Here is a 19,222-nt window from a genome sequence, read left to right on the forward strand (position 1 = left end):
CTGCTGAAAGGCAAGTGGTCAGTTATAACTTGAATGAAAAAAAAACAAAACATTCCTCTGGGTGATATCAGAAATTCACTTAAGGAGTGAATTTGTACACCTCTAAGGATCTCAGAGGAAATCAGACATGCAAAATAAAGAAATATAAGCTTTCTTTAAAAAATGATGAAGAAAGAAAAAAAAAACACCACTGGGAGTCCTAGAACTATGAGAAAATTAAAATAAACCTGAAAAATTCTTCAAAGTTTTAAATAATTTCTGCCAACTTGCTGTCTGGGGTGCAGTATAGGGGCTATAGTTGATGTTATAAACCTGTGATAGGATTGTAAATCAACAGGTTCAAGGGGAATGTCCACACAAGTTAACAAAATGAACCTTTAAGTGACACATGCTTAGTGATGTTTTTAAGCTTTGAAAAGGAAAGTTCAGAAAAAGCATTTCAAGAATTTAAGACAAACAACTTAAACTATCATCCATTCACTCATCTTCTGCTCCATCCTACCTGAGGAGATGGACTGCCGGTCAGCAGCAGAAAGGAAAACAATTCAGAGTCCCACCAACAAATTCACCTCAGTGCCTCTCAGGAAAAGAAAATACAGCTGATTTTTATAACAAGCAGGAAACTCCAGCCATCATGAAGGCAGACACTGCGTCTGCTCCTCAGAAATTTCAGAAAGAACTTGATTCCCCTTAGAGCTTCTTAGGCAGACGCCTGGGAAAAATGTGGCTGCTACTCTCAGAACCCAGCTCTGCCTGTTGCCCTGCGCGTGCAGAATGTGTGTGCGTGTCTGCCTCTGAGTGTGTGTGTGTGTGTGTGTGTGTGTGTGTGTGTGTGTGTGTGTGTGTGTGTGTGTGTGTGTGTGTGTGTGTGTGTGTGTGTGTGTGTGTGTGTGCATGTATGGTGGCCTCTCTTTGTTGTGAATTGTAAGAGGATCCTGGCTGGTGAAACAATACCTGGCCTTTCAGACGGAGATGAACAGACTTCACTGGGGCTCCGACAGACCAGACTTTGGGAGGGGGGGTAAATACCTCCTCTTTGAGAAAAAGAAAGAGGGAGACCTTTCAGCACCTGGCTGGTTATTAGCTACCAAAGTGTGTGTGTGTGTGTGTGTGTGTGTGTGTGTGTGTGTGTGTGTGTGTGTGTGTGTGTGTGTGTGTGTGTGTGTGTGTGTGTGTGTGTGTGTGTGTGTGTGTGTGCATGCAGGGGGCAGGTTCAAAGATTCTTCAGGGGAGTTAGAGAGGATGATACGGCTGAGGAGGTCTGATGGAGATGAAAGTGGGAACAGGAAATGGGGGCAGATAGAGTGAAACGGATCACTTTTTACCCATGTACCTCCTAAACTCTCCCTCTCTGCAGAGGTAATCCACCCCTGCATTAATAATTTAGGAATGCTCTGTGTGTGGCTGTGAGGGGGTCTTAGACATATCAAGCCGTTATTTATCCTTACTGTGCTGAAAATATCTGCACCCTGTGTTTTTTCCTCACACTGAAAGTCAGCAAAATTTAGTTAGTCTCTCTGGCAATTGACCAGATCTGAATTAAGTGGGACAAGGATTTACTCCTGATAATTACCCTCTCAAGCTGTGCCGTGACATCTTTATCAGTGCACTTATATTTCACACACACACTCATCCACATATGCTCACTCAGCTGTCCTGAAAATCCTCTCACTCTCCCACCTGAGAAGGGCAGCGTCTGTCACTCATGTCAATGAGATTTGGGAGGTATTTAACAGTCCATGAGTCAATCCCCCTCAGCATCAAATTGATCTCATCTCAAATGGAGACCAAAAAAGACAATTTACATATTCATGGAAAAGGGGGAACAATGCTGACTAAATGTGACCTTCAAGGAAAGCTGCCGCTGATTTCAGCTGATCAGTGTCAAGCACTGTCCATATAGACCACAGAGGGCTCAGGCTGAACACTTAGAGTGGGGTCAATTCAAATGCAAAGGAAAGATCTGGAAGCATTTACATTCAGAACTGCTCTCTCACCAGTGAAACATTTAAGAAAATGTTATTCTCGTTTAAAACTTGATGTAATATGCAGGTCAGCTTCAATTATTACTTAAACTTCCAGTTTAATCATCCCTTCTCTTTTGTCTTGAATTCACTTTAAACCAATGAACCACTTACCTCCACACTCTCTGTGGACCTCTTTGAATATGTTTTTCTGCGATGTGACTGATTTCTTTTTTTTAATACTATCACGACTCTATCCCCATGTGCAATTGTTTCCTTTCTGTTAACAATCTTATTTTGTCTGACAGTCTGATTTTATTGACAGCAAGGGCTTGAAGCATATTTCCATCTGTTTCACCGGAGACCACGAAGGACTTTGTTGTCAGCAAAGGAGATGCTGCGCTACCATCAAGGAAAACATGGCACTCGCTTCTACAGAGAGGAAGACGTCCTTGTGTGAGTGTGTGTGTGTGTGTGTGTGTGTGTGTGTGTGTGTGTGTGTGTGTGTGTGTGTGTGTGTGTGTGTGTGTCTGTGTGTGTGTGTGTGTGTGTGTGTGTGTGTGTGTGTGTGTGTGTGTGTGTGTGTGTTAGTTTACAGAGACGGCTTCTGATCATTTTCATTTGAAATTGCTGAGCTGGCGTATTTAAAAAGACATGAGCTTTTGCAGATCAGATGCTTTATTTCAAGTGGAGGAGTGTACTACAAGGTTATCTCTCAGACTCTGTGAAACGGGTCATCAAGTGAACTTTTATACCAGCAGAGACGTAAAGAAGAATTTGTCAGGATTTCCAGTGAAGGAAACATCAAAGTTTCAATGAGCACTTTAAAGAGAAAGTTCTGATTTTCTGAAGTGGGGTTGTATAAGGTACTTATCCATAGTAAGTGCACTACACACAGTAGATAACAGGCTGCACGGCTCCTGTTTAGAGAAGCTGATGAAACTGCCAACACATTAGCCAAACGGTGCCGCTCTAGACGGGGTCGTGTGTGTGTACTTAAGCCACTTTAGTCATACATAATAATGTTGCGGTATATGTGTATGCTGGAGATTTGAACCTCATTTCCTGCCCTCATCATCAGACGACCATCTTATTTCATAGTTTTGAACCACACAACAGTCTGTCCTGGGTTGTTACACATGCATTGCACTCTTTTCATTCAGGGGCCATGGCCAGCACACACTGAAGTCAAACTACCCTTTCATTAAGTCATCATGTAGATCAATTATTCCCAAAGTCTGGGTCCTGACCCAAAGGTGGGTCGATAGAGATTTTTTATGGGTCACCAAATTAGTTTTCAAAATGTTTACACAAAATTCATGCTTCCCTTCACCAGAAGAAGTCTCCCTTCCCCTTTATTTGTTAACTGATGATTGGCTCCCCACACTGTCATAGCTAGTTATGTTTTCATTGTGAAGGGTCATCGCCACGTTTACTGTAAGTGGAAACATGCAACTGGTTTTCAAAAGTCTGAAGCCATTTGCTGGTGCTACTCAAACAACCAAAGCCAAACCACCTTATGTTTCCTACTGTTTTACAGCACTCAGAGGACAGGCTGAAAACAAGGAATGGACAGATGCCGTTACCTTTATTCTGGATTAACATTGCATCTTAATATCTTGTCCTTAATATCACATGACGGGGATGCAATTCTGAAAATCAAGTGGGCTAACACGTAATAAAAATGCAAGGATTTTCAGAGTGTAAGCTTAGCAAAGAAAATATGTCAGGCCTGTTAGCTGGTCCAGAAAAATGTAAATGATGCAGAAACTGATGATTAAAGCACCATTTTTTATCCTGTCATTTGATTTACAGATGACATATTTTGGATTGGGTCGCCATGGCTTCTTTCCCCAAAAATGTGGGTCACCTGGAAAAAAGTTTGGGAAACACTAATGTAGATTACACTGAGTTCTGCTGTGACTTGGTGACAGTCTTTATGGACCAATAAGAAAACTCCACTGATCTTTTCTCAAGCTGGTAATGCCAAATGAATGCAAAATATTCAAGTCAGACAATCCACAAAGAGTTTAGTAGAAACAACCACAGGGGGAGTTAAATGAACAAAACATCCATAGAAGTTTTCCCTCTCTTCGTTGTAGATTGTCTGCCTTTTCTAACTAAATCACCTGGTTTACACAACTGTTACAGCCACTTTTCCATGATAACAGTGATCAGAGAAAGATTAAGAACATAGGAACATCACAGGACTCCAGCATATCTGCAGGTTGAATAACTGGTTTAGATTGAAGAAATGTGTCCAGCTCATCAAACCTTGATGATTCATCCTTCTCATTATTTGAACCTCCTCTTTCACAAAGCTGGTCTCCTATGCTGCTATCTAAGTTTCTAGGTTGTCACGCAACACTGCTCACCTTCAACCATAAAACTCCTCATGTTCATGACCTAACTCTGAAGTTTGTTAAGTTTTTTACCTATATATAGAGAAAAAATGGCTGTGCTATAGTGAAGGCAGTGGTGGCCTGCTTGCAATACTGCTGCATGAAAAAGTCAACCCAAGTGAAAAATGCTCTACATGTACAAGCGCCATATATGGAAGTCAATTAAGGACATGCTAAGTGGAGGCAGGTTCGCCATTCGTCTGTGGACTGCACGGACTTCATGTCACCTCTGCATAAGTCAGTGCTCCAGCTGCAACCGCAGTCAAAAAAATATCTGGACCCCATCACCCTGGCTTGCTTCTCCACACAGGACCCTTTCTGTCATTGCTGACGACAACTCATACAAACTGATTAAATGAAACCAGACTAATCCCTCAGAGCACAACTTCCACTGTTTATCTTGTGCTGATGAGAGATGAAAATTGTGCAAAGTGAAAATAAATCACATAAAATGTGACAAACTTGAGAGTGAAGGATGTGGTGGCAAACTTTTGGAGTAGAATATGTGTGAGTTTCTTGTGTTCCCTGACAGGTAATTTATTTTTTTCAAAATAAAAAAAGTGATCTCAGGCTTAAAATGTGATGAGTTTGAGCCAGACCTTAAATAGTGACACTCGCTTTAGGGAGTCGTTTTATTCTGACCAGAGACGTAAGTCCCTCCACAAAAATATGAAATAGCCAGCGATTTAAAGATGAGATGAGACAAATGAGAAACAGCTTGGGCGCACAGAGACAGAGCGTAGAAAGACAGGGAATAGCTTTTATCGAGCGTGACATAGAGAAATGGGATCTGGGTTTGTAGGCTCTGGCGGGGTAATTGATTCAAGGATCTAGATCTGCTCCCGGGCTAACCCCAAGAACAATGTTGTATGGCAGCTGATATGCAATGTGATAGCTCAGACACCCGTTTAGCAGGGACTGAGTTCCAGCTCTGGAGAGTCACTCCTCAAACTGATGCAGCTAATAGCATGCCATGCTAATTCAGAATCAAAACGGTAATTAGACTCTTTGTATTGCTATACCCGTTTATTCATTTACAGCTCTTCCCTGCTTCCTAAGCCAATGAATTCCATGTGATTAAAGTGATCCAGCACACGAAAACGGATGATGAGCAGCACTGAATCCACTGTTGTGAACACACACACATATACACACACACACACACACACACAGCCTCATTATGTAGCAGAGAAAGTCTAATACCAAAACGGAACCACTTAAATTTAACCTGCCTGATTAGCAATCACAAGCAGTGTATTAAAAAATTAACTCCCAGTTTATAACACAATAAAGACGATGGAGGAGATATTTTCACATTTATGTGATTGTATGAATTTGTAAATATCTTCCAGCATTTTTTGTTTGCATAAAGGCAGAATATAAATGCAGCAGGTTAAATCATTAGCTCTCACTGAAATCCCCAGATTAAAGCGGATTCAATGTGGGGATTTTATCCTTCATTTAGCTTCTTTTTTAAGTTAACAATACACCATCATGCTAATCTTCGTAGGTTATAAACAGCTGACAAATTAATGTATTTTTGCATTAGTGTTGCATTTACTTGACTTTATTAGATCTTTGTCAGCTGTAAAAAAAAGCCACATCTACCAACAGATGACCAATATATACTCTCAGATGAGCGAAAAATCATTAAGTTACCTTCTGCATTTTGCACTCATTAGCCTTTGTGGCTCCAGAGTCATTAGCAATGATCTGCTCAAACACTGTCGCTGTGAAAAGCATTCAGCTCTTAAAGACAGGTGTACATTCTGTTTTACCTGTATTAGTGTTCGCCTTGGTTTATTCTGCCTGATCAATCTGCAAGGAAAAAGGTGTAAATCTGGTTTTCCAAATAGATATGTGGAGGGTAATTTCTGCAGCATGACAACTAGAGTTCTACTAAGTCAGAATTTATCAAATGCAAACAGGGCTACGTGTTTTTTTTAATCAATCACAAGTCGCTGGGGGGATGAGTATGGCACAGCTTCGTGGGTTTGCCTTGTCTTTTCCAATTACAAATGATGACAATGCAAAATTCAAAAAGCAAAATGAAAGAAATTACCATTTACTTGCAAGAGCAACATTTGCATGAATATGGAAATGTGGACGTGGGGGACTGGTCTTTGTGATTATACACTCGTGGCAGACGATAATAAATTCAGACAGAGTTGTTTACAATCAAAGCAGGGAGTTTTCTGTCCCCCAGGACAGGCTCAGCCTCTGCGAATCTCAAGGTGAGCTGAGCAGCAGATGAAGGAACCAGGATGATAAATCTCAACAGCCATATGCGGGTTTGGCATTTCCTATCTCATATTACACTCATCTAAATATTTTAGACTACCTCCTAAACATCAGTGATTTCACTGACTGACAAATGCAGAAGGCAATCCCATTGAGTGCATGCCCTCTTTCTCTGTGCAGGCCTGTTGCTCTGGTGTTATCTGTGTGTCTTGGGTTTGTGTGCATGAGGAGAGCAGGGGTGATGCAGGAGACAGCCTAAAAAAAGAGGAAATCTCTGGTGGAAGCGGCCTCACAGAATGGCAGCAGGCGACAGCAGTAAGGGAGTTTGGGTATGAGGGCAACTCAGACTACATTTCTTTTTAATATCATCGTGCAGAATCTCAAGAAGTGGTTGCACATAATATGTGCTTCAAAAGCTATAGGGACCATGTCAGCTGGGGGTTTAGATGTTGCTCTTCACATGTAATTGACTGTCCGTGTGTATGAAAGACAACAAAATGACAGTTACCCTCCCTCTTTCCACCTGTGATGTCTCTTAGGTGTTTTGCGTGCAGGTGACGTATAGTTCAGAGAACATTGGCTCTATGTTTAGCACAATGAGAGCTTAAGCATGCAAGCTCAGAACGTCGACAAAAGGGCAGATTACCCCAGCAGGTCCTCAAACATTTATGAGTTCTTCAGCTCATGTTGCTCCACAGAGGCCTGTTAGATTTCATTGCATAATTCTATGCTCTGTTCCTGCCTCTATTGTTGCCAATGAACCTCTGTTTATTTGCCAGGATGTTTTCTATCACGGCTCCCTCAGCTCACAAACCAGAATAACAATGACTTTTCATCATGGAAAGGTCTGCTTGATCCCCGGCTGTACAGCAGACTGTTGTGAAATGTACTCACAGAACTGCCTAAAGCAAACACCTCGGGCTGTTTCGTAGTATCTTCGACATAGTTTTGCTATTAAAACTTCATTGAACTGTGCTTTTCTTATATTTTGCAGACAATTTGTTTAAAACGGATATTTATCACAAGTTTGTTTCCAATGAATACAACAGGATATGAAACACTGATGGTAATATTTGTGATTTCCCCCATATAAATACAATCATATGCCTTCTCTTGGAGAAAATTTAAAGATGCGCTGGTGCATGCTGTAAGGCTGAACAATCTTGGCGAAGAATCTCATAGCATTCTTTTTTTTTTTTTTTACATCAATACTGCAACTGTGATTTAGCATGCGATTTTTGTTCGGGGTGGGGGTAGTAGTGGTGGTAGTAGTGGTGGTAGTAATGGTGGTGGTGGTGGTGGTGGGGTGTTATCTTCTTCATTATTCACTAAACACAAGTAAAAATTAATTCTATAATATGACTGCACAACAAAGGATACTGTCAACATATTTTAAAAAAAATTCACAACATGACATGAGGGAATTGATTCATAAATTTATATGAATAACATATCTTTAATCAAATATCACAATCACGGTAGAATACTGACTGACTGATTTAACTTCAAGCCTTGTAGACATTGCACTGCAGATCAGCAGGTCCTGGTATGAACAATATGAAAAATAAATATGAATCCTCTTTTATGAATTTTGCACAAAATAAAGTACAAAAAATGTAAATAAGGCCAAATCTCTGGCTCAACCACTGAAATATGTCAGCATGTGGAATGCATTTTTTTATAAATTGGAAAAAAAAAAAAAAACCTATGTAAACTTAGATATAAATATTGAATGTATAAAAATTTGACTGATCTCCCATCAGTAACAAAACACAAACATAAGTGCAAAAATAAGAATGAAAAAAGTTTTGTCTCAACCGCTGAAACACGTAAACATGTGGATTGCACTTTTTAATTGAAAAAGATTAGGGAACACTGTAAAATTTTGCTGACCTCCAGTTATCAGTAAGAGTAACAAACCATTCAGAATGACGTGAACAAGGGGTACAGCTCTGCCAGCCACAATCATTCTACTGTGGGGATCTCTGTAGCTCACAGGTTTCGTTTTTTGCCAGTCAAACCAGCATATTGACTTTCCCTGGTTTTAAGGAAGACAGAGTACAACTTACTATATTCCCTCCAAGTCTGTGTCCATGAAACTTTTTTTAATTGCAGCCTTTGGGATTTGAAAATTGCATTCTATTACATTGCAATGTTGGTTTCAATTTGATTAATTGTTCAGCCCAATGTGCATTTGCATGACAACAAGATAATAGCAGACACGCTCATTTAGAGACGTTCTGGTGTCAGGGCAGTTAAATCAAAGTGTTAGTAGCTGTCCATGGTTCTGAATAACACACTGATTCGTCCTCTTCTCTCTGTCTATCCATCTATCTGTCTGTCTTTTTATCAGCCTATCTGTCTATCCTCTATACCTGTCAGTCTTACATAACCTCCTATCCTCTATAATCTGCCTTTCTTAAGCAATCTGCAAGTTTCCACAAGAGTGAGAGAGCATAAGATGAGATTTTTATCACCAAGAAAAATGTCTGGCATTAGAAAACCACACCAAAAATGAAACAGCAGCTTTACCCTGCACAGAAGAGTCAGAGAGCCAAACTGCAGTTGAACATGTGTTGCAGATACATATCAACGCACACTGGCTTGGATTCAGTTTTATCTTTTGTGTTAAGTCAGATTAAACAGATACTGTTGTGCATTCTGAAACCTTATGGCATGAGTGGAGGTTTTTTACTCTCACACTGTAAGGATCAATGCATGCATGAAGCAGGGGGAATTGTGATCAAATGGCTCCCACTAGTGCCAACACAGTTGACTTGCACCTTTTGAAGCTGATTTACACAGACTAGCCTTCCACGCACACGCACACGCACGCACGCACGCACACACACACACACACACACACACACACACACACACACACACACACACACACACACACACACACACACACACACACACACACACACACACACACACACACACACACTCTGCGGCATAATCCTTCGCAGTTTAATTCACAGGTTCACACTGTTAATACAGTGTGAAACCACAAAAGGCACAAAGGAAGCGAGGGAAAAATATTTCCTCCACAATGGCTCATCAGCGTTTGTTTACTATTGGCTCACATCCCAGCTATTACCTGCTGTGCTTCTTGTGAGGCCTAAGCAGTATGTGCAGACAATTTAGGCATGATATGATATGAGGCAGAGGAGAAGGAGAAGGAGGTGAGGAGGAGGAGGGATGGGAGAGAGATTGAGAATCTTAAAGTCTCTCCTTGTGTCTGTCCTGAGGAAGAGAGTGGGTGGTGGGATTCATTTCATCTGTTCGCTCTTCAGTCTTGTTTTGTATCGTACTTTCAAAAGCCTACAGCAATTGTACTTAATGCACATGTATATCCTTGAGGGGAAATAATGAAAAAACACACAAAAAGCGTATCTTCCAGCAGGCTGTGAGGTTTAAAGCAGAATCACACTCACACACTCTGCCTCTGTGTGGGACAGTAAACCAAAAGAGTTTTTCAAGCAGATGATCCGTCTCATATTCAGATTCCCAACTTTCAGCCCCAAAAATATGCAGACATACCATCCTAAACAACAGCCAGAACAAGAAAACTCACACAAACACACACCAGAGGGTGAGGACCTTTATGTAGTCACTGCCATTTCAAGCCTCTTTTTTCACTTTGTGTTTGTCACTGACAGCAGTTTTTATTTACTCCCAGTATAAGGTCACAGCAGTCATCTTTAACTGAATCACAGTGCAGGCAGGGCTGTGAAGCACACACTTTCATTTATCCATCTTTCCTCATTCCTCTCCCTGAGACAGGCCTGCCCAGCACAACAGGTTCTGTCAAGCAACAACCAGAACTGCCGCTGGTGATGGCAGAGCCTGGGCTGTAATTGCCATAAATGATTTTCTTCAAGAAGGTATTCTGTTGCTAGATGCTTAACTAAATATTGATTTGTCATTTGGTTGCCTGATGAAGAATGATATGGTAAAAATCAAACCAGTCATGCAGAGGGAGGTCTGTTAGCATTACTCTTCTGGATTTGTAGCACTGCATTGTTCTCTGATGAGACATTTCCAGAGCTGAAGGGTTTCACATGATTAGAAAGAGGAAGCTCCTGCAGAGAGGCAGTTCTTCAAAAACGCAATGATAGCATTCTTTTATTTCTTTTATTCAACCCTCCTGCATATATTCCCTATTACTCGTCTTTATAGTTGTCCTCAGTCTCTTATTGCTTAAGTGTTTTGTGTAGTGCGTGTGGCTGCATTTACTTTGGGTCAGATAAGCTTTAAAGTATCTTACTTGTATGCCTTTTTCTTAACTTTCACGATATAACAGTAACCCTCTTTTGGACAAAACCTTGTAAAAGGCTGCTGCAAATTTTACAGTAAATTACTGTAACCCAAAAAAAGGACCTTTCCCAGTAAGTCACTGCAGATATTACTGTTAAGGTTACAAAAATCCATTTTAGTGTACCTGCATACATCACTCACACAAAACACAGTGTACATATATGACTGGTTAACTGTAAGACATACACATCATGACAAAAAAGGCAAGTTAGATAAATTAATCAATGGATAATTTGCAAACCAGAAGATAAAACTGCATCAGTTGTGGGGTGTATGGCTGTTATCTCAGCTATCCCCCCACCACACACACACACACACACACACACACACACACACACACACACACACACACACACACACACACACACACACACACACACACACACACACACACACACTGTAGCTGCTGAATGTAGGTCAGTCCTGTAGAGAGATGTGAAAGTGAATAGTAAATCAAAACTATCAATCAGCTGATGCCACAGCGAGGCTTTTCCCTGCGGCTCAACAGCAAAGCTGGACAGTATGCTAGCTAATAGATAACCAGAGTTTTACATTAACACATCTACACACATCTACACACACTAATACTCTAGTATTTTTGGTGAAAACACACAGTAGAGGTGCTGAATTATTTATCAGGGCCAAAGAAAACATGCCTTTTCTGAGCTCCAATAGCAGCCAGCTCCTCAATGAATAAATTCAGGTGTCAGGTGTTACTTTGCATGAGGTCACCTGGGAAATACCTGTGTAAGGTTGCCTTGTGATTAAAAAGACATATGTGTTGTAGATGTTAAGTATTCTGTGTGTGTCCATGTCACTGCCCTTCTCTTACATCCAACATGCCAGCTCATTCAGATGCAGGTAACGCTCTCCCTTTCCCCGCATTAAAGCTTGTGAGACTGGATTAATAAATAGTTCCCGAACTGGACAATTGTCTTTAAAGAATAAAATTAGCTGTGACGTCTTTCGCTTTCTCAGACCGGTGGCCTCTGCAGCACTGCACCAGTGATTCATTTCTCCCCTTGTTTGCGTAATTGACCGTCTGTCAGGTTGAATCAGTGGTTGAAACCAAGGTTGCCACAGAGGACAGAGAATGGCCCTTAGATAAACAGCTTCAGTTGGGACAAAGCAAGGGAGACATGTATGGTACAAAAACAGCTCGGACATACTCTGTCCTGTCAGTCCTTAGGGACAAAAGAGGACAAGCACTTTATCTCAGTGTATATCGCAACACATAAGTGTGCAGATGTAGACTGAAGGAAACAAATTCATGGGGCCTTCATTTCTTTGAAACATTTCGAGAGCACCAGACTCAGAGGTAACCTCATAATATAGAAGAGCACATGTAAACCATGCACACATTGAACAAGTGGGATTAGATTAGAATTAGATTGCCAAAGGGAGTTTCAGTGCAATCATTTTTTGAATAAAATTACACATTTTGTTTGAATAAAGGAAAACTGAACATTTAACATTATAGCATGTTGCAGGGCTAGTGTATAAACGCATTAAATTCTGTTTTAAACTTACCAAACATTTGGTACTTTTCTGCCAGGCCTAGAGATGTTCATGATGCGCAAAACAGATTCAGACTAAAAGTCAAAAAACTTTTTGGATTCATTGCAAATATTAATACAGCCGTTTGTTCATAATTAAAGCGGTCTGTGGGAGCAACAAAATTAAAAACTCGGTCTTCTCCATCTTCTCTAGTGTTAACTGCCAAGGCAAGCATGCAATGTAATTCGACTGGACTACATTTCCTCGTCGCGTATGACGTCATCTCTATGCGACTGCACACACGTGACTTTGTTTAGGTTCCCCTTTATACAGGAGTTAAGAAACTGAATCAGACAGTTCCTGACCTTCATCTTCGTTCAAGCACAAAAGAGGACTTCGTCAAACCATGAACTACATTGTGCTTCTGTGTTTGAACGTTTTTCTGTTTTGTCCCTGCTTCGCCTCTCCGCCGAATTTCATCCTTCTGTTCGCTGATGATCTGGGTTTCGGGGACTTGGGGTGCTACGGACATCCCAGCTCACTCACTCCGAACCTGGACCGTCTGGCAGCCGGAGGACTCCGGTTTACAGACTTTTACTGCACCAGTCCCGTCTGCAGTCCCTCCAGGTACACTCAGAAGCTAATCTTGATGCAGTTCTGCAGCTGACTGCTTCAGTCAAATCCTGTTGTCTTTGTTTTCACTTGATGTTTTGAAATGACAGTGCACACCACAGCTGAAAGCCTGTATCATTTACGGAAGAAAATCAGGTATAGGAGTTCGTAAAACACTGATCCTTTGACCTTTTCCTCAGAGTTTTAAGGCAAATAGTAACAGTTGAGTCCCTCTGGATTATGTATTTATTTATTTATTTTTTCCATTTTGTACTTTTTTTTCTGAGGAAAAAAGTATTTTAATGACTGGCAACAATTGTTGCCGGTGGTCACACAGCTTGACACTAGGTAACTTAATTATTCTTTATATATGATAATAATGATATATATATATATATATATATATATATATATATATATATATATATATATATATATATATATATATATATATATATATATATATATTGTTGTTGTTGTTGTTGTTTTTTTGTTTTGTTTTGTTTTGTTTTTTAAAAGGTGGCATGTTTGTGTGTGGGGGCAGGGTGGCGGGTGGTAGATGTGAACATTGGCTACAGTAAGTACTTGTGTGACGAGAAAATTGCATCAAATATGTCAACTACAAGCAATCCTGCAGGCCGTGATTTCTGTTAGTTTATGACTGGCTATGTGCCCACCGGCAACTTTTGTTGCCACTCACAGAAATAAGACCATGAACAAAAAATGTAAAAAATATTAATCCCAGGTATAATTTTTGGGGGAGGGTTGGAGACTTGAATGATTAGATAATTATAAATATTATTTTAAATATGTTATGGAAAATCATAAGAAATTTATGAAAATTGCATCTTTCCAGGACGATTTGCGTCTACCATGTCTTCCACTGGAAGAAGCAGGAGGCAGATGATGTCATGTGACAGGAACCACTTGCAAACTTTTTTTATAAACCAAAATCTAAGTTATCTACTATTATATAAGTGGAAAAAGTTTTATTAGTAACATTGAGATTTTTTATTGTGAGTAGAAAATGACAGTGATACACTTTGGCAGGAAATGTTCCTGGTTGGGCAAAATGGGTTAAGTGTTTGATACAAGGGGCAACACCCGGTTAATAAAAATGAAGCCTATGCGGAAGAGCTAGAAATTCCTGTTCATCGAGAATCCACTTTAGGCTGGCTGCACGTACAGAACTCACATACACACCCAGCCAAAAAAACAGACTTTTGCTGCATTAAAAAGCATAGTTACAGCCTGGTTCAAAAAAAGGCTTGGGTCCAGAACGCTGATTTCACACACAGTACTGTGAGTGCATTTTTTTCCAAATCAGCTGTTCAGAAGTTATTAAGATCATTCGATTGTCCAATCAGAGGCACAGCTCAGGTCACATGACTGATGGGCACCCCGTAGCTGTTGCAGGTAAACTTCTGGCATCATATCAAACCTGGCTGTGTTCGTGGCTTTATTTCACGGTATCTAGAACAGAGGTGATGTCGCAGAGGCTACGCCCATGTTTTACAGTCTATGGTTTGATACAAATGTACTTCATATCAGCGAACACAGCTTCCCTGTTCCCTGCCTTGTTCAGTAAGTAAAAGTTTGTGTGGAAAATGATTATTTAGGGCTTGTCAAATAATTTGATTTTATTAAAGAAATCTATTTAATTATATAGAAATATACACTGTCCGTCCACTTTATTAGGCACACTTGTTAAACTGCTTGTTAATGCAAATTTCTAATCAGCCAATCACATGGCAGCAACTGAATGCATTTAGGCATGTAGACATGGTCAAGACGATTTGCTGCCGTTCAAACTGAGCATCAGAATGGGGAAGAAAGGGGATTTAAGTGACTTTAAACGTGGCACGGTTGTTGGTGCCAGACGGGCTGGTCTGAGTAGTTCAGAAGCTGCTGATCTACTGGGATTTTCACGCACAAACATCTCTAGGGTTTACAGAGAATGGTCCCAAAAAGAGAAAATCCAGTGATCATCAGTTTTGTGGGCCAAAATGCCTCGTTGATGCTAAAGGTCAGAGGAAAATGGCCAGAGTGGTTTGAGTTGATAGAAAGGCAACAGTAACTCAAGAAAAAACACTCGTTACAACCGAGGTATGCAGAAGAGCATCTCTGAATACACAACACGTCCAACCTTGAGGCAGATGGGCTACAGCAGCAGAAGACCACACCAGGTGCCACTGCTGTCAGCTAAGAACAGGAAACTGAGGCTACAATTCACACAGGCTCACCAAAACTGGACAAAAGAAGATTGGAAAAACGTCGCCTGGTCTGAGTCTGGATTTCCGCAGCGACACTCAGATGGTAGGGTCAGAATTTGGCGTCAACAACATGAAAGCATGGATCCATCCTGCCTTGTATCAACTGTTCAGGCTGCTGCTGGTGGAATGGTGTAACGGTGTGGGGGATATTTTCTTGGCACGCTTTAGGCCTCTTAGTACCAACTGAGCATGGTTTAAATGTCACAGCCTACCTGAGTATTGTTGCTGTCCATGTCTATCCCTTTAGGAGCACAGTGTACCCATCTTCTGATGGCCACTTCCAGCAGGATAACGCTGTGATCGTGTCAATATAGACCAAACTCTCTGATGAATGTTTCCAGTACCTTGTTGAATATATGCCACGAAGGATTAAGGCAGTTTTGAAGGCAAAAGGGTCCAACCCAGTGTTAGCACGGTGTACCTAATAAAGTGGCCAGTGAGTGTGTATTTTACAACAGCGCTCATTTGTCTACAGCAGATGAAGGAACTGAAACTTCTGTTGTGTTTCTTGTTTTTTAGAAAAAATGAAAAGCAGCTTAAATGCCTGTTCCAGCAAAACAGCATTATTAGCAGACCAAAACAAATGATTATATTCCTCTATTACATTATCAATTTTATGCTTTTTTTTATTGGTCACAAAATTTGGCCTGTGGCTGTCTAAAACTATGTTCAGGGTTTTATTTTGACCATTTTAATTTGATAAATTGTGTGGTTTCACAATGTATGCAATACTCTCATTTCAGATGTGCACACTTCCCAGTCCTCTCTACCTCATGTATTAGTTTATAACTTCAGTCTCAAACAAAACAGAATATTATTTTTTTTACGCTTTGGTTGCATTGGTTTTAAAACCTGCATTCATTCCATTCATGGCATGATTAGAACTGAATGAGTCAGTAGCTTTGTTTTGTCACAATGGTTTTCAGGGCATCATTGCTGACAGGTCGATATCAGACCCGCTCCGGTATCTACCCAGGAGTGTTGTACCCGGGCTCTAAAGGTGGCCTTCCTCTAAATGAGACCACCATCGCTGAAGTGTTGAAACCTCTGGGTTATGCTACTGCTGTCGTCGGTAAGTGGCACTTAGGAGTCGGTGCCAATGGGACGTTTCTCCCAACTCGACAGGGTTTTGACGAGTATCTGGGGATCCCCTACTCCCATGACATGGTCAGTACTAATGAAACAACAACAACAACAAAGCTTCACAATTTGTTCCAAGTAAAAATGAATCCAGCTTCTGTATAAATGTCTGTCTTGCTTTCTGTTTCTTTTCAGGGCCCCTGTTGGAACTTGACTTGTTTCCCTCCTGATGTCAAGTGCCATGGACGGTGTGATGTTGGCACTGTAATGGTCCCTCTGATACACAATGAGATCATCAAGCAGCAGCCAGTAAACTTCCTGGATCTGGAGAGGGCTTATAGTGACTTTGCAACCAACTTTATTTCAAGATCAGTCAGGAAAGGACAGCCTTTCTTCCTCTACTATCCTTCCCATGTAAGTAACCGGAGCAGACTGTTAATGTTTCCTGGTCTAACATCACACTCAATGCCGAAATAAGACTGTACTGGTCATTGACTCTTTAAAAATACATTTTTTTTGCAGTTTTTGGCATGAATGTGTAGTTTTTTCAACTTAATATTGTAAGATTGTTAAAATCTCTATGATTTTATAAACAGTGAGACAGTTTTTCATACACCACCATCTCCTTCCACCTGCAGCACACTCACTACCCCCAGTACGCAGGTCCAGGGGCAGCTGGGAAGACATCACGTGGAAAATTTGGAGATGCTCTATTGGAGTTTGATAACACAGTAGGAAACATACTAACAACCCTGGAGAAGACAGGAGTGATTAATAACACACTCATCTTCTTCACTGCAGACAACGGGTCAGTTTTTCAACAAATCAATGATTTGCATGTTTGAGTAGCCCCGTTAAACTGTCTCATTCAGGAAATTAAATTCTCTTTTGCTAAAGCTCTTTTACTTTTTCAAGATTTATATCTTTGCCCACGCTACTATGAGTGCTACATTACAGTTATTATCTGCATGTAGGCCAGAACTGATGCGTATGTCCCGAGGTGGCAACGCCGGCCTTCTGAGATGTGGAAAAGGCACCACATATGAAGGAGGCATGAGAGAGCCTGCAATTGCCTTCTGGCCAGGAACCATCAGACCAGGTGAGGGCGTCACAATCATCTACACATAAAGTTTCCTTTGAGAAAAGAGAGAATGCCAATTTATTTCCACCTGGGTGTTTAAAAATGTCAGCACCTGTGTTTTTCTCCTGTAGGTGTTAGTCATGACTTGGCCAGCACTTTAGATATTCTCCCCACATTTGCAAGTCTGTCAGGAGCCAAACTACCAAATGTGATGCTGGATGGCGTGGATATGACAGATATGCTTATTCACGGGGAAAGGGTAGAGCCATCACACCTCACTCTGTAACTGTTGAAATAATGTAAAAAGAAAAAACAAGCTGATTCACTAATCTGTGTTTTACTTTTTTAATGTTTGCAGAGTAAAAGGGAGACAATGATGTTCTATCCTACCAGTCCTAGTAAGACGTACGGCCTGTTTGCTCTCAGGTTAGGAAAGTACAAGGCCCACTTCTATACCGAAGGTACAGTAAAGCTCACAAGCGTAATCTATTGAAATGTCAAGATCAATTATAGTAAGCGATGGTCTGATAATACCAAAGCTCCAAAGCTTCTTTTACTTGAGTGAACCCCAGTGTTTTATGGGCTTGTATCATATATAAAGTATGACTAGTAACATATGAAGCCTTAAACCTGAGCTTTCCAAGGGCTGGAGAGATTGAAGCGCATCAAAAAAAATATTAATGATGACACCAAAATGATAATTGTGTTTTTTGAAATTAAGTCATATGAGTTGCATGTTCCTCATTATTATACAAGCCACCATGTATGCCAGTGAGCTCGCCCGGCCCTTCAACTGAGAAACCACACACAAGCTAGGCAACAGTTTTTCTACTAGACATGTCACTCATACAACTTCATTAAAAAAAATGAAATAACCCTTTAAGCAACAAAGCCCACCAAAGAAATTATTCAGCTCTAATTAACAAGATCATACATTTTTCGAATTGGGGAAAACATTAGTTCAATGCTAATTTTTGTACAACAAAATGCTTCAAATCTTTTATTTTTGGTTTATTACTTATTCTTATTCAAGTGTGAAATCTGAAGCATTTCACAGTATAACTACTTCCCTCTCTTTGTGCATCAGGTGCTGGCCACAGCGGCACCACCCCAGACCCAGCATGTTCTGTTTTTGCAGCTCTAAAGGCCCATGACCCACCTCTCATCTTTGACCTGGAGGCTGACCCCTCAGAGCATTACCCTCTCGACTTGGAAGAAAGACCAGACCTCCAAGCCCTGCTGGAGAGAATCAAGAAGGTGAAAGAGCAGTTTGAGGCTCTTATGGTGTTTGGAAAGAGCCAGATGTCGAAAGGAAGGGACCCAGACCTGGAGCCCTGCTGTAATCCTCAATGCAATCCCAAACCTGGCTGCTGTCACTGCTAATGAGTAAAATCCTCAAGACTGTTAATGATGACAGCACTGTTGCACTAATTTTATGTAAAATATTTGTGACGGAAATGCTTTAATCATTATTGTAATTACTGTACAGAGAAAAGTTTTACTGCAATCAAATGCTTTCTTAATGAGGGGACTATTTTTTGTTACTGTTACTGAGGACATTTTGAACTAATGTGTATCCACTATGTGTACTGTAAATTTCCTGACTAGTACTGTTTGAACACATGACTATCTTATTCTAAATGTTTTGTTCATTCCTATATTTCAGAAAAAGTTTGTCCAAATGCTTGGATTTTTATATAGACATACTTTCCTGCACCTGTAAATCTCACAAACAATCAAAAACGTATA

At 40.6% G+C, this 19,222-nt stretch overlaps 1 protein-coding gene across 1 annotated transcript; it reads left to right on the plus strand.

Moving 5' to 3' along the window:
- The first annotated feature begins 12,704 nt into the window (after nucleotides 1-12,704).
- arsa (arylsulfatase A) lies at nucleotides 12,705-19,208 on the plus strand. The gene is made up of 8 exons (XM_074677286.1): nucleotides 12,705-13,054; nucleotides 16,239-16,479; nucleotides 16,588-16,806; nucleotides 17,031-17,200; nucleotides 17,367-17,491; nucleotides 17,605-17,732; nucleotides 17,832-17,934; nucleotides 18,561-19,208. The coding sequence occupies exons 1-8, from the start codon at nucleotides 12,834-12,836 to the stop codon at nucleotides 18,854-18,856; spliced, it is 1,503 nt and encodes a 500-aa protein (XP_074533387.1). The 5' UTR covers nucleotides 12,705-12,833; the 3' UTR covers nucleotides 18,857-19,208.
- The last annotated feature ends 14 nt before the right edge of the window (nucleotides 19,209-19,222 follow it).

The sequence above is a fragment of the Halichoeres trimaculatus genome, unplaced genomic scaffold, assembly GCF_033239565.1.
Source record: "Halichoeres trimaculatus isolate MK-OKI-2021-1 unplaced genomic scaffold, fHalTri1.1 fHalTri1_scaffold_10, whole genome shotgun sequence".
In the NCBI taxonomy this organism is placed as follows: Eukaryota; Metazoa; Chordata; class Actinopteri; order Labriformes; family Labridae; genus Halichoeres; species Halichoeres trimaculatus.

Coding starts and splice junctions, on each gene's coding strand:
- arsa (XM_074677286.1), top strand. CDS start 12,834: ATGAACTACATTGTGCTTCTGTGTTTGAACGTTTTTCTGTTTTGTCCC. Junction 13,055..16,238: donor CCCGTCTGCAGTCCCTCCAG/GTACACTCAGAA, acceptor AATGGTTTTCAG/GGCATCATTGCTGACAGGTC. Junction 17,201..17,366: donor TTCTTCACTGCAGACAACGG/GTCAGTTTTTCA, acceptor ATCTGCATGTAG/GCCAGAACTGATGCGTATGT.